We start from the raw sequence: 23,628 nt of genomic DNA on the forward strand, positions 1-23,628 counted from the left end.
CATTGAGTGCTTGACTTACATTGCGGCACACAGCAATAAGGCATGACGACTGCAGTCTTTGTTGGACACCACGGGTAGAAGGATTCACATTTAGGAGGTCTTAAATTGATGGATTAATGACAGATAAAAGGCGCAGGAACTACGAGCGTACAGAGCCAGCATTCACCTAAACAAATCCTGCGACGAAGTACGTCTGTCAACTCGAAATACTTCACAAACAAACTGATATTGCAAAGCAACACGTCTGCTAACTCCAACTGTCGTCGCAATATTGGTAAAGCGCGTTTAACAACTGTGTAAACCACTCTCGAAAACTTAAAAACATGTTTCATGGCATTTCTTAACACACATCGAGATTTCATTTCTTTATTCAAACATTCAAACAAAAAATGTAGCATAGCCTGTCGTCTGCGCGGCTCCGCGCAACGCGCTTCCCGCAGCCGACGTCGTCTGCTCCGCAACTGTGCCGCCGCGCGCCGCGCCTGCGGCCTCCGAGATGGCAACAGACGCCATGGTAATCTCAGAGGCCGCAGCACGTGATCTAGGTTGCAGACGTCCGCCACAAGCGGCGCTCGTTGCCTTTTCGTGGAGGAGAGTAAAGGGAGAGGGCCAGCAACCGAGTTTACGGACAACGCGGCTGGCATCTAGTAAAGGAGGCATTGGTCGACCAAACAAATACTGCAGTGGCGCCACTCTACGGTTTTTAGAAAAATGTATCGTAAATGAGAAAATTACGTGTTTTTTCCTAACAACAATCGGTAGGGACACTTTAACAAATTTCTTGGGTCCAAAAGTGTTAACTTTGTATACATATGCACTTTTTTATTCGAAGTTTAAGAAAATGTACTGTATATATTAAAAAAAAAAAATGAAGCGGATGTCGCCTTCAAGATTCGCGACCGCTTCAGTGGCATGCAGTTTACAAAAGCACGGCCTTCGAAATCGGACTTTGTCGCTCAAACGAAGCCGTAGCTGGGAGGAGGGCAGGCATTTAGGCCCCAATTGTTGGGTTTACAGTGCCTAGGTAGGCTTCCTTATTTATAAAGAATATACAGGGACTTACGCCGAAGCATGAGCGAGCTTTAAGCAGGGGACACACGGTACGATTTGGCGTCCGATCCAACGTGCGTGTATCCGAACGGTCGAGCGGCGCGTAAGCTCCGCCCAGATCCAGCCCCCCCCCCGCGCTTGAGTACATATTCACGTCGAGAAACGCAATATAAACAACTCTGCACAACACTGCTTCGCTTTACGTGAACACTGTCAATAAAATTATGCCCCTGCAAATGACAGAACACTTCACGACGGCGCGTTGTCCACTGACGGCTCCGGTGACAGCCAGCGATACGGCCGGCAGGCATAGCTAGGCGGACGCTGCGGCCGACGGCGCTTGATTCAGCCCGAGCTTGATGAAGAGGGCTTATTTTTGCCAAAACAATTAACGCTGTGCACTTAGGTAGCCCGTAATTAAATACAATTGGTTTACTCGACGCAGTCGTTGCGAAGGGCAAACGTGCAAGCGAAGCGAGCAGCCTCGCTCAGACGATCGGTGTGTGCTGTTTGCCCGCGGAAAGGCCCTCGCGTCGCGGCTCCCGATTTCGACGGTAGCTTAGTGCTAGTGTACTAGGCGCTGTTTCGCATAATAAGCACACGTTCGAGATAAGTTTATTGAACTGGTAACTATTTCGTGTCGGCAACAAACTGCAGCAGGCAAGGAAAAAAAAAGACGGCGAGAAACCGGCCTGCCAGCGGCGCCTCCGTGGAGGGATCGTCAGAGAACGTCACTCCGGCCAAACGACGGTGCGGTCAGTGCGGTTGTCGGACACATCAGACGATGAAAATTTGCCCGGTTTGTCGCACGCCGGTCGTCCGATCCGGCGGTTCGGCACGGCAAAACACCTCGATTCCGGCTGCCGTTCAGGCGCGTCGGACGCCGGATCGGACACCGAATCGGACCGTGTGTCTCCCGCTTTAGCTGGCGAACACGAGCCCATCAGCGCGCCGTCCGTGCAGCTCCGTCTGCTTGCAATGGTGGATGGCCTACGGGCTTCTTTGACGCCTACTGAGCACAAATTCATGATCACCGCTCGTATACACGCTTCCTACAGCGCTGGCTGTCGTGTTTACGAGATTATATGCCCTCATCTTGAATTGATGAGACCGCTCGACATGATCGCATCTATTTCTAGTGCGTGAGGCTTTCCATTGACTGTCACTACAACTTACCAACGTTTTGTTTATTTTGTGCTACAGTGGGTCGTGACGATTCCGTTCACAGCTTCAAAGTGGACAAGAGACAGTCGTTTTCTAGCTCGTAGAAGCATGAAAAAGTGGGCTTGTGCTTGGCAATGAACTTTGACCGACACGCTTGCTTCCGGCCGGAGCAGCAGACGCGACAACTCGCCGTTTGTAGGCTGCCGGCCGATGGCGGTATCCCTCGCGAACGGCAAGATATTTACCTGCCGTAGAGAGGATCGGTCCAGGAACGATTCTTGAGGCGATTTTTGTCGCTGAATGCGAGCATGGCCACGCCGGTTCGCCGTGCAGAGCGGAATCCGAACATTATTTTTCGATGAGTTCGCACTGACGCAATGCAGTCGATTGGCTCGTCGGTCGTGCAACGGGCGGCGCGCCGGCAGGAAGCCGCGTCCACTTGAGGCACCTCTTACGCGACGTACATACGTTCCAAGTTTCCAACGTTCTGCCGTTCCGCTGGTGGATGCACCGCCACGGCATCGATCTTTGCTATTTCTGCCGCGGCCGTGCCTGTCGCCGAGCATAGGCTTAACTGGATTGGGGGGAGCTTGCAATGATCGAGACCTTGGGGAGTAAAGTGGTAGTATTTAATCACGTGATCTTCAGGTTGGTTCCAGATCACGTGGTTTTAAACTCTCAATAGATGGTTTTTGGTCACGTGATCTAAAACTCCGTACGTCGTAAAGCCGGCTCATGACATCCTTTTACTACGTTTCTCAGAGATGGTAGTAAAACGATGTAATGTAACGCATTTTACTGCCTCATGCCAGAGTAATTTTCTGGTGCAAGGTAGTCTTCAAAGCTCATGAGCCGCAAAAACCCCAATGTCGGCTAACTTTTGCTTACAGTGTAACGCATACGAATAAATAATGATTCAGCAACTCCGTAGGTATCCTGTGTTTCTGTCTTGCGAGAACCTGAGTTTTATTTGGCGACGGTTTGGACTTACATTCTTCTCAGTACCGGCACAGATTAGACGATGGCTGGCCTTTGAGAGAAGCTCTGTCGTCCATCAATCGTTTATTCAAACACCGTCCTGTATGGTCGATGTAACACCTCCCGGGAGACAGGAGAACGGGATACACCGAATGATGGACTACCGATTATTGGCTCACAGAGCATCGTTGAAAAGGCGGCCGTCGTCTAACTTCGCCTACATTGCAAAAAAATGTAAGCCCAAAAAGTTGTTAAATGAAGGCAAGGTACTGTCAAGACACAAAGATAGCATAGCGAGGGAGTTTGCTGAAGCCCTATTTGTTTATGTCTGGCGACATGCGCATTGCGAGGCCATCGGCGAGTCTGGACGAACTAGAAAGTTACCCACCAATCCTTAAGATGTCACGTGTGCTTGTGCCAGGGTATGTCTTTTTCGTGTTTTTCACAATAAACCATTGTTGCTAGTCTGCGCTCGTTCGTCTGTCTCTACCTCGAGCCTGTCCATCTGCGCGATTCTTCTTTGAGTACGAATTAACCACACGGCCAACAGTCAGTAATTCTAAAAGAAAAAGCACTTTTATAGTTTTTGTCGTTGTGCTAATCGTCTTGTATTCACGAAAGCAACGCACATTACATGAATCATAACCCAGAAGAAGACGCCCAAGCGTCAAACTTGCCTCCCTCCCGAGGCATGCTTGACAAGCTCTCCTTGGTGTCAGAGAAGCCGTGGCTGCTACGCCCCTTCCTATGTAAACGCTGTCGAACTGTGGAGGAACTCTAGCAAGTGATAGCACGACCTTCAACAAGTTCTGTTGTTCCATGCGAGGGCACCGCGCTTTTCATGAGCCAAGAGAAAGCAAAGTGCGAAGAGGCCAGAACTGCAGTGATCGGCGTACGCAAACCGCTCGAAAGGTGCGGCGATTTAACGGCGCTGCACGGTTGCAGAGATATTGCGGTATTAATGCGCATGAAAAGCAGCACATTTTTTATCCCCCCAACGTAGGTACGGCCCAATTAGCCCATCGGCCTCCCTCGCTGAAACGCGCAGCAACTAACAGCTACAAACAGGTAGACAATCCGCCTCCGTTTCCATTCCAGCTTGCGAAAGTGGATGCACAGCGATGCTGTTGCCCACGCTGGACAAGCGAAACGGACGTTAAACAAGAACTACCACCCCAACTGACATTATATGGCCTTAGACAGGCACTACCACCACAAACAACGTACGTCACGCGCGCACACACGCACGCGGAAGGGCAGCAATCACCCTCATTCTTCTAGGCCCTCCACCAAGTGGAAGTGCCTTTATTAAACTCATTGACTCATTGAAAGTAAATTGCGTCCAAAAATTCGTGAGATGCGACGTACACAAACACTGAATGCATGATAGTTTCGGATTGTAATTCGAATATACGAGAAAACATCATTCTGCTACGCAGAAACTCACACAAAGCCCTGTTTTAGCTACCGTTTGAGGTACATCTAAGTGGCCACTGCGGCCGTTAAGTGGCGGTACTGTTTTTGTGTGAGCACGAGCCCCCCAATAAATCCCGACCAGCTAGATGGTAGCAGCTTGGCTGTAAAACGTCATTCCCGGAAGTGAGTACCAGAACCGGATTGAAGTCGTGGCTACCATGTTGGTAATATCGTCTTCCCGTATTCGTGATCGCATGGATGGTGGCTGGCGGCTGAAGAATATCGTAAAATTTCTATAATATGCGAGTTATATGCTGCACGTCCAAGTAACGTTGCTTTGAACGTCAAGGATAGCAAACTCCGGTGCAGTCATATCTATCTGTCAGGGCTGTGAAATTGGTCTAAAGTTCGCCGCATATCGTCGTTTGGTTTGTAAATGTTGCAACGTGTATGCATTATTCTGCGGCGGTACTGTAAAATTAGTTTATTTTTGTGTGCCTAATCGACGACACATTTGGAGTCGAGTGGTGTCCTCAAGTAGTGCCGCACATGCATCGGACACTGCTGCGCTGCAACAGCGGCTCAATTTCTTGCTTTGGTGTGCCCATGTTGAAACTAACTTCCGTACCATCACCCGCGCTTTCAGACACTGGCTTACTGCTCGTGTGTGTGCGCGCGTGCGTGCTTCGGAGCGCTTACCGATACTGCTTGCGTTTTGTGTGCGCGTTTGTGTGCGTGCGTGCGCGCGCCTGTGACATGCATCGTTAGAGTATAAGCCATGTCAGCAATTTCCAAAATAGTACCTGCATTTTTTCACAGCGTGCGCGAACACAAAGATATGCTACATGTGAGTTATTTGAAAATTATACATTAACGCTGTAGGGGAAGCTAAATTTTAGTGCGTTCAGAGGAGGAGGAATTATTTTTTTTTAAATGAGCTGACAGTGCAGTCATCCGAGTTGGGCGGCGTCCCTAGTCCAGGATGCCGTGGCCTGAGCCGATAGCTTGGCCCTGCTCACCGATAATGCTGATCTTCAGGATTCGGAGTTGTCAGCTGGGCCTCCCACTGCTCGACGGTTAGTCCAGTTATGCGTGGTGTCGATTGGTTTTTGCCCCATCGACACCACGACTAGAGGGTATTGGACGCAGAGCAGAAGGCACACGTGTAAGCGTAAGTCGCAGGATACATTTCTTGCAGTAGGGTGCCGCGCGGGAATGTGCCATTCTGTAGTTTCCGTATGAGCCCCGCCTCTTTTCTAGTCAGCTAGGGATAGGGAGGTGGGTAGTGCCCTCTACCCAGTCTGTAGTGGCTGAGGATGTCGTCGTAAGTTTTTGGGACGCCATTGTGCAGGTCTACACGGGCTCGTGAACCGGGTTGGATAGCCCGGACGATGTGGTCTCGGCCAGCAGCGTGAGCCATTAGATTACCCGCCAGGGACTCGTGTCCCGGGGCCCAGACAACCTACATTTGTCAAAAATTCTGCATTTTCTCGAGGATGCTCAAGGCTCCTTTAGGAATGCCGCTCATTAGGTAATTTATGCACGCTGCGAGGCCGTGATGACAGTGATGTGATATTCCTCTTGCTTAACCGTGGTAGCCACCAGAGCTATCGCCATTTCTTCCACGAAGTCGGTATTTGGAGTGCTCACCGAGCCCGCTGCTACCTCTTATCCCTGGCTGTTGATCAAGCTGACAGCGTGGGCTGCTCTGTTCTTGTACATTGCCGCGTCAGTGTACCTGACTTGTCCACTTTTTGGTCCTCCGTAAGCTTTACGTAGAGCTTGCACTCTCGCTTGCCTTCTTTGTCCTTTCTATTCCGCTTGCATGTTTCTCGGGATTCTGGCGAGCATGCTCTTCTCTCTAAGTGGTAGGGAGACCCGCTGTTTCCTGGATTCTTATTCGGCAGGATAGCCCAGTCTTCTTAGCGTGTTCCTGGCCGTGCTGGTGAACTTGAGTCGCTCTATCTGACTCGTCTTGTGGGCCTCTGCTATTTGCTCCCAAGTATTGTGGATGCCCAGGCTGAGTAGCTTCTCGACCGAGGTTGTCGGGGGAAGCCCCGGTGCCAGTTTGTAGGTCTTTCGTATGAGAGTGTTCAGTTGGTCCCTCTCGCTTTTCTTGAGACCCAGATACGCGGTGCGGTAAGTGGCTTTTCTGATTTTTCAGGGCTTGTGCTAATATTAACATGCCCTGCTCCTTCAGGCAATGCTTTCTGTTAGTCGCTCTTCTCACCAGGTGCGCGACTTGGGTAACTGTCGCTTGCAGCTTTTTTCACGGCAGCGAGGCCGGCAACATCCTTCTGGAAAGTGAGGTCCAAGATACGCAGTACGTCCACCTTGGCTATGTTGACTATGTGCAGGGTAGTGTTGCGTCCGGTGTCCCTTGGGGAGGCCGCCCTCTCGTCCTCTTTTTGAGAATTATCAGCTCCGACATTGCCAAACATTATCTAGCACTGCACCACTATTGGCACAGGAACTGCTTGCTTTTTTCCGCTGCCATTTAGAGTTGAATTTTGCGCACTATGTACATAGATAATGGCTATACCCATTTGCAAAGCTAGTCAAACCGGAGTATGTCGTTGTTCTCACAATTGGGCACAAGAGGCGGCAAGCAATGAACAAAAAATGCAATTCTGCATTTATTGTTTAGGACTTTCCATGTGGCAGATCTTATACATTAAAATATAACAGCAAGTAAATAGGGTTCGGAATTTACTTCGTTCAGAAAATTCTGCAAATTCTGCAACCTTGCTAACGACCTTTATAGATACTGTGGATATTTCATTGTGCACTGCAATTCAACTTCGAAAAACATTTTGCATGCATAGACATTTTTACCGGCAAGGTAATTTAAATTACCATTCTATGCCACTCATGCATGTTGCTTGAATACTGCAATGATGTATACCCCAGTTCATACGACTCCATACATCTGTGTCTGTTACGCTTGTAAGACTCCATATGTGCTTCTCCACATTCATAGGCTACGTGTCTATGATACTTGCACGGATTCCGCATGGTCCACAGCTTAGTACACACCTTGGTCCACACCTTACGGCCATAGGCTTTCCATACACTCCTTAGAAAGATTTTCCAGCTGTGCTGCACAGCCACCAGGCGCTTCCATGACATGCAGTCCTTTGCAGAGAAAGTAGGCTTCCAAAGCACATGTTATATTATCAGTAAGAATATCAACTGCTTACTTGATATGTGTGGCACAGTACAATTCAGACCATTCGGCATCATTCAAGTAGTGGTAAAGACCCAGATAGTCGCCGTTTGGAAAAAGAAATGAGCGAACAGGCTCATTTCCGCGAGCTCTCTGTCGCAACACATGAATTGCCTCTAGAAGAAATGCGAATTCGAGCGGAACATGCCAATGGTCAACAGCCACAACCGCTAACAGCACCAGCAAAATCAGCGACGCAGACATTAGCGAGAATCAGATCGAAAACATTGCCAGCGGAATTTGGAACCCTGTTAAAGTGCGTTAATCCAAGAAATTCGGTAATGAAGAACAGCGCATCACAGCGAGGGGATGATGAAGCCACGGATCTCGCGCGAGAAGAATCCCAAACGATAGACGGAACAGTGAAATCGCCGACTACCAGGACATTATATTTTGCAACATCAATACCTTCAACTAAGTTATTCATATGCTAAGAAAAATGCACGTTACTCATGTTAGGAGGGAAGTAGGCTGCGCAGAGCAATAATTTCTAGCCGCTTTTAACAGGAATTTCAAGCCACCCATGCAGTCTCTGGTACAATCTCATGGTCCGCACGCCTTATAGCGCTAAGATTGTTCCGGACGGCAATAAGCACACTACCGCCGTATTTAACGTGCGCATCATACGCGCGATCACATCTGTGAACTGTATATTGCGGTGGAAAGTAATTCTTGTACATCTCTTGGACATGAAAACGACATCGGGCTACGCGTTTGTTATACACTGTGAGCACAAATATCCGCTATACATTTCCCATTAGGTTCCTATAGTATACAGGCAAAGAATTCCACACAACGGAAGCGAACACAAGGTGGGGCCGAATGATTACGCATAGAGGCTGTGAAAGCAGTCCACTATGCGAAATCTTTTTGGTAATCCCCGAACCATCCCAGATGAAAAAGACAGCAGTAATGTCTGTCGCAACTACGGAATTGTTTGTTGCGACTGCAGTAACTTCTGTCGTATGGCAGAAGTTCCTGACGTTTCTCTAGTTGCGACAGACATTTCTTACGTTACGACAGCAACATTCTGTCGCGATGACCCACAGTTAGGAAGTCGCAACAGAAACGGTCTTTAGCGACAACATGAGTTCTGAAGTGACAACAAGTTTCTATCGCGAAAGCGATTCTGACGTCGCAACAAGAACTCTCTGTCGCGACGACAGACACTTTCTGTCGTGGCGTTACAAATGCACCACTTTTTATCGCAACGACACAAGTTCTGACGTCACACATGAAGCGCTTTCCATCGCGACGCTTTAAAATTGTATGTCACTTTCACATTCGTGGTGTACAGTGTACTTTTCTTTGCGCGGTATTCAATGGTGCGTTCTCTCAATCTGGCAAGTTGATAGCGCGGACACTGGTGATAAAGTCGAGGTGGCCAATTGCCATAGTTTCGCCGTGAGGACGCGGCACCAGGAATCACCCTACCGGCTCCCTCACAGTCAGCCGTTGATCGAAATCATCGCATCTGCGGCAACGGCTGCGTATCCATATTTTTTTGTAAGATGCGACACAGAGGCTTGTCGACTTGCATGTACTGTAATGCTGCCACATTAATTGATTTCACAGAAATATTGCATAAACGTTTGCAAAACGGGGAAGAAGATTCGGGTTGTGCCACAAGGTTGCGTGAAAATGTGCTTCGTTCAGGTGCCAGTATTCTGGCGCAAGCGCAGCAGTGAGAAACCGGTACGCTGTCTAAATGAGCATTTATTCATGAATGTTTACGTAGCTATTTTGCGCTGAACACACGAATTATATGTGCGCTCAAGAGCGAGAGAAAGCTGTCGAAATTAGCAATAACAGCCCTAACAGTTTCCCGGTGACCGTTGTCTATATGTGAATTTCTTAATTTATATAGATATCGTATAAGTAAAATCAATGTTCTAGCACTTTACGGAGTACTTTTCGATGGTAACAACACTTTTGCTCTTCTAGAGAGGCGCCAGTTGACGTGGCGAAGTGAAAGGCTCTCAAATACCAATGTAAACATCGTCACAGGCAGAGATTCTTACTGTGGACATAGCCAATATGTAAAAGCACTAGTACGTTTTGCGTGGTGCAGTGGTAAGATACTGGGTGCAGAATCGTCAGGTGGAAAATTGTAAAACGCGGCTAGGAAGTTTTTCTATTTTCAATTTTTACTTTTTTTCCACTGACAATTTACGTAGCCCTAAAGAGGTATCTGTCAAATTTTAATTAAGTATTGATCAAGAACTAGAGAACGTCAGACTACAGGACGTCAGACAACGGACGTCAGACAACAGAACATCCCTAAGTACGACAGGCTGAAATTTCCTGTTGTGTTTTTCTGCTGGGATTTATAGCGATCACAGTGCAAAATTAAGATGCGCGATGCATTCATTCCAAAATCAAACTTGCGGTTATGTTGGCGACCAAGTTCCCCCATGTGACTTAACCTCTGTATTGCTCGACCAGTTAGACTATATTCTAGCGTTGTGCCGTGAGTCGTCCTTATAAAAGACACAACAGTATTTTTGTTTCAATTTGAAGCCTGTTTACTGAGCGCAGTTACACAACCAATGGCATGCCGTTCTGCAGGATATGACGGTCGTTTATACTTTCCACATTACGATACACTTTTGAATCCTCAGTAAACAATATTTCTCAATAGCAGATTTGTAGTGGTAAATTATTATCATATACCAAAAAGAACAATGGCCCAAGTATTGAGAGTTGAAGCACCAACGAAGATGACAGAAAATACTCAGAGACGTCGTAAGAGCCTGACTTGGTTCCAACGGTTTTTCAGGCAACCAGAAAACTACCAGCATTAAGATGAACATAAACCGTAGTTTTATAAGGTTTTGGCAGTAGCATCTCGTGTCAAACTTTGCCGTAAGCTTTAGTATATCCGAGTAGATTGCATCTACTTGATTGCGATTGGATATATAGAACCCGCTGTATCCTCGCTCAGGTTTGTTTCTACTGAGCTGCTTATTAGAAAACGTGGGTCTAAAATAAAATAAAATGCACTAATATATACACATTCCATAAGCTGTTCAAGATCCACACGAAACTTACCGTGGTTAAACAAGCGTACGGAGGCGTGCGCTGCATTTTATGTAAAGGCTAACAATGGCCCGCGCACATGTTTTACAGATCCCAGGGAATTCGCCACGGCTATGCGCAAAGCAACAGAAGTAATGTTTGCTTGCAAGGACATCATCATGAAGCTGAACCTCAGTCCCCAGATATTAAAGGTGCGTGTTCAGCTGGATACCTGCGGTTTGCTTTGGTCACAACTGTAACAACACAATAGCTGCTTACATATGCTCTAAGCATAGTTCTAGGGAACTCCTCAGCTGACGAATATCTGTATGGGCGCCACATTGCCCCCTATAAAACTCGCAGCGTTGCGCACCGTATCAGTACTCACTTCTGAATATTCGCTCTGCTACGTGAGCTACCGGTGCGCCAAACGCCACCAACTGTCTGATTTCTTAAGAGAATGTCTTCTTTAGCGATTTCACACGGGTTGAGCGTACGTGGGATCAAGGTATCCACCACGCTTTTCACTCAAAAAGCGGCCCTTTCGCGCTTCCAGAGGGTATAGCCAGTTCCAAAAGCTATTAAACGTAGGCCTCAACGAAACAAGAAGCGATAATTAGTCGCAGAGTAGCTAAACTTTGGGACTGGCGTGGTTTGAGATAATATAGTAAAAACTAACCGCATTCCAACATATTTGCACAATCGCCGCGCTCACCCCACCTAGCCTCTTGGATAATATTGAAAGGCGTGTCAACACAAATCGACCTGAAAGAAGACAATGTCGACATACATGTGCATAAAAATAGAACAATCGAATCAAACCGCTCGACAACAATAAACTAAATAGAAGGTCCATAAAAAATGTAAGGACTGACAATGAAACGGAGAAAATATTGCAAATAAAGCAAAAATAATAAATTGCCTCATCTTTAAAGCCCTGAATTCAGTACATGTGAATGCATATAAATACAGCTACCTTTACATCAACCTTGTCTTCTTTCACATCGACTTTGACTGACAGGTCTTTTTTTCCTTTAGAGTCCACGCATCTAATACGGCAGTATTTGCGTCCAGACATGTATGAAGCCCGAGACAAATGTTTTAACAAACACAAGTCATAATAGCCACATTGTCACCCACAAATTACAAATCTTCAATTGCAGGAACACCGCAGACTCTGTGTTGCACTTAGGATTTGCTACGCTTACTCCAGCTACAGCAACAAGGTGTGTGCATATTTATAACAATGCATGCCTTAAAGAGAATTAGGCTGATTCTTTGTTCTTTTTATCTTTTCAGACTATTCACGAGATGCGCCAGGCATTCTCGTTTTGCATGAGGACGGTGTTTGAAATGATTGATGCCGCAGCTCCGGTGAGGACCTTAACAGATATTTAAAGAAATTAGTCGTCACTTGCCGTCAAGGTACTAAAAAACACTACCATATTGCTCAGCCACGTTTGTCGCAGTTCTTGGTTCGAAGCCGCCACATTCGTTTCGCGCATCATACAGAAAGTGTACGTATTTATCACGCAAGGGGAGGAAACGCTTCCTTATTCGCAGTCTCTTACACAACGGCGTCACCAGCATATTTCTGTTTGAAGCGCGAGTACGGGGACTTAGGGGAGCAGAGCATGATTATCCGTTTTCGATCGGGATGTAGGTGGGAACTCTGTCACTGGGCACTTACTTTTCATGCTGATAGAAGGGCGATGGGAAGGGGGCGAGTGCGTCAGGAGATAATTGCAGGGCTGCAATTGTCTCTGCAAGCCCAAGCTCTGCATGACTTGGCCTTCCCAGGTATGAATGCACAACAGCAACACTAGCCGTCGGGCCATGACCATGCCATAAATGCGTACATTGTAGTCGACGCTTTAAGGTTGCACAAACAGGCATTTCGCCCGGCTTCCATCGCATGATCTTGCCTTCCTTCCTGTCGCTAGACCTCATTCAGCATTATTAGTCTTATGACCGACAACCGTGGATTGTCATCGAATTTGTTGCCTGCCACACGATCGTCTCAACCGCTGTGGTGGCTGCAACCGCTCGATGCTCTTCTTGTCATTCCCGGCATCAAAAACAAAACGGAGATGCGATATTCTGCCCTCAGGCAAAACGTATTTTTATTCCTGCTTGAGAAGCACAGTGAACGCCTGCACATTCATTGGTGTGAATGTGCCTCTAAAGTTCAGCTGGTGCACTCGTGATTTGACACGAGCTCTATCAACATCCAATTCAAGACGAATCACACTACGTGATCGACCGCTGCAGAACTCGGAGGTATCCGTGCTGCTTTGAAATATATTAGTCACGAATCATCACTGTCATGCTCCGTCTTTTGTGACTCAAAGCAGCTTTCCAGTGTCAACTGTCCCCCTTCAGTCACAGACTTAACGGGAGGTTGGTCGCAGACATGCGACTACTTCACACAAATGACACCTGGCACATCATGTGTCAGCGTACACCGTGCCACTGCGGACTTTCTAGTAACCATATCGCATATGACTCTGGCCAGTCAGCCCACGATGGCGTCCATTATGAAGCAATTCCACTGTCGAGAGCAGATCCAGCCACAAGGCTTCGAACCCTCGCACGCGAACATGCACTGTCTCTGCGAAACACGAGTGAATTTACCAAAACATACCTCCAAAGATTGTGTCCACGTGCGCAACTCCGTCTTTCACCATGGATACCGCGATAGGAAGCAGCATTCTGTGCTGCCTGTGGCCCGTAGCATTTACAAACGCATATTCCTTCCGCAACAGGATGGCCGAGAGCCCTTGTTTCGAAATCTGCGGCTGTAAGGACGCGATCAAGCACCTGCTCTCTGGCTGTCCGCGTTACAATATGGCAAGAAAAGCGCTGGAAAAACTCGGCAATCTCCCCTTGATGGAGGAAAGAATTCCTACGAGACTGGTCAAGAGGGGTTCTGGCACTCAGGGCCTTAAACGGTTCGGGTTCTCAAAGAAGTGTGAATTGTTCGGCCGACTTTGTAATTTCTAGTTGGTTGCATCGCCCTATTGCGTGTATTTTTTCTCTCCTTGTTTTTATTTCTTCTTCAACCTTTCTCCCTCTCCCTCTCTTTTGTCGCTCTCTCTTAACATCAAGAAGAAAGAAACAAGCATAAATGAACGCTTCCCACGGGAACGTGTCAGAAAAGCAAGGACATGAAATGCGAGCAACCTTGTGATGTTACGCTCACAGGACAGATACGCTTTTTAATAGCACAATATGCTCTGCGATCCGTAAACCGGTATTGACATTGCTACTGCGACAACAATTCAGATTGACTTAGTCAAAACATACGGAAAAATTACGGACTTGCTGGTGAAATTTAATCATTGCTATATACACAAATGTGTTCATTGCTTTAATGTCTCAATACAGCTTATCATTCCTACGGCTCTCTACGACCCCTTGAAGTAGGCTAGCTAACAGAGGATTGCGAATCAATGGTTTTTGGTGTCATAAAGACATTCAGTTTAAGTTCAAGTGATATCTGTTTATGAGAATAAGCAACGCGGCCCGCTGCGGCAGGGTCATACGCCTATGTCATCGTCTCAGCCGTTAATATCGAAGAACATGCGCAACATGCCGCCCGTGGAGTTTCTGTTTAAAAAACAACGCTAACACTTCATTCATGCGTGGTCTGAAAAAGCAGACAGTCGATCCTCTATTGAAGCTGTCTTTTCAGCAAAAGAGACGTTGAAATCCCTTAAGAGATTCTGTACAAGACGACGATGACCAAAACAAGAACAAGATGAAAGAAGGAAACCTTTCGAAAAATGGACTTGTCTTATTCAACTGCATTTGAAATTCACAAAATACAAGTTGCCTTACAAAAGACAAGTCCACTTGATGACACGTTGGCTCCTGGTTTCATCTTGTTCTCGTTTTGCTCATTGTCTTGAATTTCCACATCCCGCATTTCCCGTGTTTTCTCTACTACAAGAAAGTTTTCGCTCGGGAAGAAATTACATGGGTACAGAGAAATCATTTTTCTCGGCAATCAAGACACCAAATTTGATGAAATTTGTTGCATTTAAAAGCTATGTAGCAATCGCTATGTAGATATGTAGTAATCGTGGTTAAAATATTTTCAAATTGGTGTTTTCCTTAAATAATTTCCCGGGTTTTGAGTGGCTGCCTAGCGGTGGGCTGCTGTCGGCTCACCCGTTATCGTGGCAGATATACGTGTGAATATCATCATCATCATAATCATCAGCCTATTTTATGGCCACTGCAGGACGATGGCCTCTCCCTGCGATCTCCTATTACCGCTGTCCTGTGCCAACTGATTCCAACTAGCGCCTGCGAATTTCTTAACTTCATCACCGGACTTAGTTTTCTGCCGTCCTTGACTGCGTTTCCCTTGTCTTGGCGCCTAATCTGTAACCCTAATAGTCCGCCGGTTATCTGACCTAAGCATTACATGACCTGCCAAGCTCAATTTCTTTCCCTTAATGTCAATTGAAATATCGGCTATCCCCATTTGCTCTACGATCTACACCGCTCCTTTCCTGTCTCTTCACGTTACGCCTAACGTTAGTCATTCCATTTCTCTTTGCGCGGTCCTTTTTCTTTTCAAGCTTCTTTGTCAGTATCAAAGTTTCTGCCCCATATGTTAGCACTGGTACAATGCCTTGATTGTACACCTTCCTTTTCAATGATAAAGGTAAGCTTCCTGTCACGATCTGACAGCGTCTGCCGAATGCGCTCCAACCCATTTTTATTCTTCTGCAAATTTCCTTCTCATATTCAGGATCCCCTGTAAGTAATTGACCTAGGTAAACGTACTCCTTCACAGACTCTAGAGGTTGACTGATGATTCTGAACTCTTGCTCCCTTGCCCAGCTATTCATCACTATCTTTGTCTTCTGCATATCAATCTTATCAACCTCACTCTTACACTCTCTCTGTTAAGTTGCTCAATCATTTCTTGCAATTCGTCCACAGAGTTGCTGAACAAGACAATGTCATCTGGAAATCGAAGGTTTCTGGGATATTCGCGGTTCATCCTTACTCCTAAGCCTTCCCAGTTTTATAGCTTGAATACTTCTTCCAAGCCCGCAGTGAATAGGACTGAAAAGATTGTCTCCTTGTCTGATCCATTTCTCTATAGGTATCTTCCTACTTGTCGAGAATTAAGGTAGCTGTGGAATCTCTGTAGATAATTTCCAAGATATTTACGTAAGCGCACTGCACTCCTTAATTACGTAATGCATCAATGCCTGCTGGTATCTCTACTGAATCAAATGCCTTTTCGTAATCTATGAAAGCCATATAGAGAGGTTTATTGTGCTCTGTGGATTTCTCGATTACCTAATTGATGACATGGATGTGATCCATTGTAGAGTATCCCTTCCTGAAGCCAGCCTGTTCCCTTGCTTAACTGAAGTCCTATGTTGCCCTTATTCCACTGGAGGTTATCTTGGTGAATATTTCATATAATACTGGAAGTAAGCTAATGGGCCTATGAATTCTTTATTATTTAACGCTTCCCTTTTTGAGGATTAGTATAATGTTGGCATTCTTCCAGTTTTCTGGTACCCTTGAAATCAGTAGACACATCGTATAACGGGCCGCTAACTTTACAAGCATTATGTCTCCTGCATCTTTGAGCAAATCGACTGGTATTCCATCTTCTCCTGGCGCTTTTCCTCCGTTTCATGTCTTGCAAAGCTCTTCTAAGTTCATCGCTAGTTATAGAAGGAACCTCTGTAACCTGCTCATTACTACTTCGAATCGAGGTATCGTGGCTGCTTTGGCTACTGTACAGATCAGGTAGAGAATCATTCCGCTGCTTTTACTATATCTTCGAGATTGCTGATGATATAGCGCTGCTAATCTTTCGGTGCATACGACTTCGTTTGTCCTATGCCAGGCTTCCCTCTCACTGAATTTATGCTCTGCCCATGTTTTACTGCTTCCTCAGTCTTTCTCACCTTATAATTTCGAATATCTCTTATTTTCTCCTTGTTTATCACTTTTTACCGATCTGTGAATTCTATCTGACGTCTTCTGTTGGACACTTTCATTCTTTGTCGTTTCTTTGTTATGTCCTTTGTTACTTGGAAGAGCTTACCTACTGGTTGCCTTGGTGCCTTACCTCCCACTTCAATTGCCGCTTATGAAGCCAGTCTAGATAAGGTTTCATTCATTGCATCTATGTCATCTTCATATCTCTGTTCTAAGGCTGCATATTTGTTTGCAAGTGCGAACCTGAATTGGTCTGCTTTTACCCTTACTACGTCTATTGTGGTCTCTTTCTTCTTGGCCAATTTTACTCTTTTCTTTTCTTCAAATCGAGGCGAGTCCTTGCCTTCACTAAAATATCATCACTTCACTTTACCCTGCCTAATACTCCTACATCCTCCACTATTCGGATCGACAGAAAGTATGAAATCAATTTAGTTTCTTGTTTCACCATTAGGGCTTTTCAAGGTCCCCTTTTTATTCCAACGCTTCCTGAAGCAGGTGTTGATTACTCGCAGCCTATAGGTTTCCGCGAATAGTACCAACATCTCTCCTCGAGTGTTCCTTGAATCTCCGCCGTAGTTGCCAATTGCTTGTTCACCAGCCTCCATTTTCCCCACTTTTGCATTGAAACCGCCGATTACTAAAGCATACTGAGTTTGCACTTTTCGCATGGCTAATTCAACATCTTCACAAAACTGTTCTATTTCTTCATCGTCGTTACTGGAGCTTGCAGCATAGGTTTGTACCAACGTTATTAGACTAGCTTCCGTTTTCAAACTCGACCCCGTTGCGCGGAACCGCCATCCGCCCGCGCTTTCGTGGAGCTGCAGTCCCGGCCAGCTTCACTTCCTCACTAGCCGGCTACCCGGGCGGGCCGGACTAAGCACTCGGCGCAGCGTTGGTGTATTCTGTGGCGCATTGTTGATAGCGAATTTCAGTAAGCATGTCATCCGCGAAACTGTAGCCTTCGCAGAGTTTTGTTAAAAATACCAGCAGATGATGCCAACGTGCTGCGTACCTGGCTGCATAGGCGGCTATCGGAACGGTGTGGATATTTCGATGCGTCACTGTGCTCCCAGCAATACAATGCTTCGCTCGGCATGGAACAGAGCGATTCCTCGTGCCGACCGGGAACTCTCTGCGAAATCCACGGTATGCGCTCGTGCCACTGCTGCCGCGTTCGTCGTCGTCGTCGTCTCCACAGCTGGCTGCGTTGACGTTCATCATTCCAGCGTAGAATTTCACTTCTCTCGTCGTAATGGGGAGGCCGCGTTTAAGGGGGTATGAGCCATTGCTTAAGGGAGTATGAGCCACTCATTGTCTTACGTAACGGACAGATTTAATTTTGAAGAAGTTTAATTTCGAAGAATCACAAGCGGCAAATGGCGGGCGAACGCTGCTAACCAAGCCGCCGAGCAAACTCAAGGCATCGAACGCAAGCGCCAACGGCGGACTGTGGGCATACCGTGAGTGACGTCGTTCTCTCCGTCGCAGCCGATTGTGTTTAACCTCATAATTAAAAAATACTTTAATGAACACTCGGGATTAACCCAGTGATAAACACAGGTGCCGCACGTTTCAGCTTCGCTAGTTAACCATCTTCACAGAATGGAAGAACCGACGATTTCTTTTTTTTTTTTTTTTTTTTTTGTGGCTTGCATGTTCAAAGACGGACCTCATCTTTCTTTTTGTAGCGCTTCTTTGGCGTGGTGAGAAGCTTCGGTGGGGATGAAGATTATCCTACGAATCATTCACTTTGGCCAGATGTTCAGGCTCCTGAGCCTAAACTGCGCGAAACCTTAATATGACAGGAAGAAACACATGACATTTGGAAACGCAGCTTCTGCGGCTCGCTGTATGCGTTTCTTATTTCGTGCCGTTTACCCTTTTTTCAGTATGAACCAAATGGCCCGATCCATCTTATTGTTGTAGGTGGATACCGCTTTCTCGTGGTATCACTAATTCGGACAAGCGAAAACGCCAGCGAGCGTGAAACACGCGCAAACTGTCCGTCCGAATGAGCTCAAGGCTGCGGTGAGGCGTCTGCAGTGGAGCTCGATGGAACGGCGCTGCCATCTGGAGGCTGTCACAGAAGTGGCGACAGCGGCTGTAAGCGCGCGGGCGGAAAGTTTTACAACTGAAGCTAGTCTAGTAACGTTGGTTTGTAGTGCCTTTATTATATACCTCCTATTCAGCCTTATTGCTACTGCTACACTTTCATTAATCCTGTAGAATTCGTCAATGTAGCCCACTGTGTCCTTATGGATTAGGAATCCTACTCCGAGCTGCTTCTCATCTGGTAGTCCTCTACAGCAGTGGACGAGGCCATTTGTCAGCACTGTATAAGCTTTACCAGTTCTTCTAACCTCACTAAGGCCAATGATATCCCAAACAAGGACTGATACTTCCTCAAAGAGTCCTGTTAGGCTACCGTCTCTCGAGAGATTTCGGGTGCTAGACGCTGCAAGGGTCAGTATCCATTGGCGGCCTGTCAGGATCCAGAGATTCTTAGCAGCCTCTGCTGCGTCACAGGCCTGACCGCCGCGATGGTCAGGTGCTCCACAGCTGCTGAGGACCGAGGGCCACTGATTAATCGAATGAGTCGTTTGGGATGGAGGGGCCAAATACTGCACCAGGGGGGCCAATTCTTGTTCTGTTAGGGAGTGTCTGTTGTTGAAGCTTAGTGGGTCTTATTGATTTGGTTGTACCCAGACTAGTATAGCCCCACTTGCTCTCGGCGTTTTTGACGGTGTCAGGCGCCAATCCAAGCCTGGAGATGTAGTGTACTGGAGGGGGTGAATTCGAGCTTCCCATCTCCAGATAAAAAAAAACATCGCGAGCATTCGAACGTCTGACTACGGCGACCGAGCATCCAAGCTAGCTCAGTCAGGTAACCTTGCGAGCTGTCGGGCCACCTTATGTCGGATAATTCTAGTCCAGAAGATCCTAGATGCCTGAAAAAATGTTGAATTGTGGCCCATGCTTGAAAACATGCTTAAATAGGTGGCACAACATAGTATTTCTCAATGGTTCTAACATCATGGTTTCGGAATCTTCGGTACACATGCAGGCGAATTTGAACAGCACTTAAAGTGAGTGTGGAAAAAAAGTACAAGAAAAAAAATTAACTGTCAGCGTTTACCCGGAATTCACGCGTCGCGTGTCCTAGGAGTTGCACCCATCAGCTTGCGGCTGCATCTGCCTGCCTGTGGCATCGGAGAAGGCCTTTCAGAACGAACCGGAACTGATATTTCCCGTCTTTTGCGCCGCCGAAGGCCGAGAGGTCGGGTGTGATAAGGGCGTATTGGCAGAAACTTTTGCACCAAGGGCAAATCCTAAGAGTTGCGAGACCGGCCGTCTGAAAACTATGGTTCTGAGCCGCGCGTAAAATAGGCGACCGTCGAAGCGGCCTTGCTCTATGCTTGGAAAGCGCTTATACGATGCCTCAGTTCAGCTACAGCGAACGCGTCTCCGATCAGTTTGACATTGTTTGTACACTTCGCGTGGGAAAGAAATTTGCGTCCCTCTTGCCGCCGCACTTGCAATATATATATATATATATATATATATATATATATATATATATATATATATATTATAATACGAGACCGACCAAGTTGAACAGCACTGCTTATTCCAAAAAAGGCAACGCCCCAGCTCATGCGCGAAGAAGTAGAACAGGGAAGATGATGGCTACGTACAAATGAAAACGACGAATTACGTTAATAGTGCTTACAACAACTTCCCCCCGTCATGGAAGCGACCAGCTTGGCCGCAGATTAGAGATCATCTAAACGGAAAGAGAAGGGCCTCATCCACGAGACGTGAACAATTTCGGCATTCCGGCGGCGCCGGTCATTGACGGAGTGTACTGGGCGGACGAGATAGTTCACTGCAGATGTTTGCTGCACAACGGTGTATGGGCGAATGTAGCGTTGAAGAAACTTCTCACAGAGGCCTGGAGTGCGGACTGGAGTCCAAAGCAGGACTTGGTCTTCAGGGTGAAAACGTAGGTCACGGCGTTTGTTGTCGCAGTGACGTTTGCGCTCAGCTTGGGTAGCTTCTGTGCTTTGCCGGGCGATTTGACGGCAATGTGCAACTCGGGCAGCAAAATCTTCTGGAAGCGACGCGTTAGGCGAAGAAAGTGCGAAAAAGAATTCTCTGTCGAATATGATGGAAGTAGATCGTCCATACACAACAAAGAAATGGCTGTAGCCGGTAGTCCGTTGAATAGCAGTATTATATGCGAATGTCCCAAAAGGAAGAATGTTATCCCACTGAGTGTGGCCAGGATGGATGTAATGGAAATCATGTCAGACAGCGTACGGTGGAAGCGCTCAGTAAGGCCATTGGTTTGCGGATGATAGGTAGAAGTAGATTTGTGGACGGTATTAGCGGCCCGAAGAACTTCCTCGAGAACTTGTGAAATGAACGCCTTGCCTCGGTCACTGAGATAACGCGAGGAGCCCCGTGGGGCAAGACGATGGAGCGCAGTAAAAGCCGGCCACTTCGGAAGCGGTACCGGATCGCCGAAGGGCAGTCTCGGCATATCTTGTGAAATGGTCGACCGAAGTGACAATCCAACGGTGACCGGAGGGTGTCAACGGCAAGGGACCATATAAATCAATACCAACAAATTCAAAAGGTGCGTCCGGGCAAGGGAGAGGTTGTAGTAAACCGGCAGGAGGGGATGTCGACCGTTTGCGGCGCTGACATGACGCACAAGAGACAATGTATTTGGCCACAGTTGTGGATAGGCCAGGCCAGAAGCAGCGGGTCTTCATGCGGGTCTTTATGCGCTAAGTCTTGTGGAAGCCTTAATGGCCAGCCGATAAGTCGTCGTGAAGTGCCTCTAATACTCGCAGGCGAAGGCAGCGAGGTAGAACTGCGACCCACCGGTGACCTGTTTGGTGGTAAACGTAGCGGTGTAACACGCCACCTTGAAGGCGGAATTGTCCAAGTTGGCGTCGCAAGCGGCTGTTGGGTGGTTCAGCGAAGCCACTAAGGCAGTCCATGAGAGCTCGACAGTAGGAGTCGGCCTGCTGAAGCGAGACGATATCAGGGCGTGATAAAAGCAAAACTTGGTTCAAGGGCGTTATCGAGAGCTGGTGTGAGGTAGGCGTAGCATCGGAACGACGTGGTAGGGAACACGACAGCGCGTTACCGGGAGAGAGCGAGAGTGGGCAGCGAGACAATGTGTCTGCATCATGATGACATTTTCCAGACTTGTACGTTATAGTAAAGTCATATTCCTGCAAGCGGAGTATCCAGCGTCCTAAGCATCCTAACATGTTTTTCACTGATGACAGCCAACAAAGAGCATGATGGTCGGTGACCATGGTGAAGTGGCGGCCGTAAAGGTATGGGCGAAACTTCTGAATCGACCAAACGATAGCCAGGCACTCTTGCTCTGTAATGGTGTAGTTGTGCTCAGCTGGAGAAAGTGTTAAGCTGGCATATGCTATGACTTGCTCTTTAGAGTCTGCATTACGTTGCAGAAGTGCTGCGCCAATACCTTGTGCGCTTGCGTCAGCATGGAGTATGGTGGGGCCTCGATTATAGAAGCGGCGAAGCACTGGTCCGGAAGTAATATGTCGCTTAAGAACTTGAAAAGCCGACTCGCAGTCACTAGTCCATGTGAAAGAGGCACCGGTAACCAGTAGCTTGTGTAGAGGAGCTGCTATTGCAGCGAAGTTGCATATAAATCGACAATAATATGACGAGAAAAAGCCGAGAAAAACTACGTAGATCTTTCTGTTGCTGGGGGCGTGGAAACTGATGAACAGCACTAATCTTTTCGGGGTCTGGCTGGATGCCATCTTTTGAGACGACGTGGCCCAATACGTTTATTTTCTTGCTTGCAAATTTGCAATTTTCGTATTGATCTAGAGACCAGCATTTGCAAGGCACTTGAGAACTTCGTCTAATCGATGAAGATTTTGGCTGAAGTCAGACGAAAAGATGGCAATATCGTCCACATAACAGAGGCAGGTCTTCCATTTTAGAACACGAAGAACGTTGCCCATCATGCGTTCAAATGTGGCAGGAGCGTTACAAACTCCAAAAGGCATCACGTTAAATTCATAAAGTTCGTCTGGTGTAGCGAATGCGGTCTTTTCTTTGTCAGTCTCGTTCATCGGAATTTGCCAATATCCTGATCGAAGATCAAGGCTGGAGAAATAGTCCGCCCTTGTAGTGAGTCCAAAGCATCGTCGATTCGAGGTATTGGATATACGTCCTTGCGTGTGATCTTATTGAGCGCTGGATAATCGGCGCAAAAGCGAACGGAGCCATCTTTTTTCGTTACCAGGATCACGGGAGAAGCCCATGGGCTATATGAAGGCCACATTATCTTCCGCGCAAGCATGTCAGCAACCTGTTGTTCAATCACATTTCCTTCGGACGGAGATACACGATAGGGACGTCGTCGTATTATAGCGGAACCATCAGTTTCGATGCGGTGTGTAGCCGGAGGAGTTTGGCTCAACACAGGGGAACAGCTATCGAAACAGGCTTTGTGCTTTGCCAAGACCACCAGTAAGGTTTCGGACTGCGCGGCTGTTAGGTCAGAACCAAGAACGGCTGGAGGAGGGAAACAATCATCCAAACCTGACGTGGGTGCTGGCGATGAAGAAGGGCAAAGCACGACTATAGAGATATGTTCAGTGTCGGCGAGGGTTGCCACAGTCATCCCTTTGGGCAGCATCACAGAATCTGGGGTCATGTTGCAAGCAGACAGAAGGGCGCGACCACGTGAAAACCGGACGAAACAGGTGGCAATGAGAATTCCACAAGAA

General features: G+C 47.2%; 1 protein-coding gene across 2 annotated transcripts in view; it reads left to right on the forward strand.

Moving 5' to 3' along the window:
• The first annotated feature begins 10,969 nt into the window (after positions 1 to 10,969).
• The window catches only part of LOC126518505 (uncharacterized), a 63,008-nt gene continuing 50,349 nt past the window's right edge, over positions 10,970 to 23,628 (forward strand). For both annotated transcript variants that reach the window (XM_055064988.2, XM_055064989.2), the window contains exons 1-3: positions 10,970 to 11,064; positions 12,016 to 12,078; positions 12,152 to 12,226. In XM_055064988.2, the coding sequence (XP_054920963.2) occupies positions 10,987 to 11,064; positions 12,016 to 12,078; positions 12,152 to 12,226 (216 nt within the window). In that variant the 5' untranslated portion in view covers positions 10,970 to 10,986. The remainder of the gene's footprint in view (positions 11,065 to 12,015; positions 12,079 to 12,151; positions 12,227 to 23,628) is intronic.

Source organism: Dermacentor andersoni, chromosome 1, assembly GCF_023375885.2.
Source record: "Dermacentor andersoni chromosome 1, qqDerAnde1_hic_scaffold, whole genome shotgun sequence".
Lineage (NCBI taxonomy): Eukaryota > Metazoa > Arthropoda > Arachnida > Ixodida > Ixodidae > Dermacentor > Dermacentor andersoni.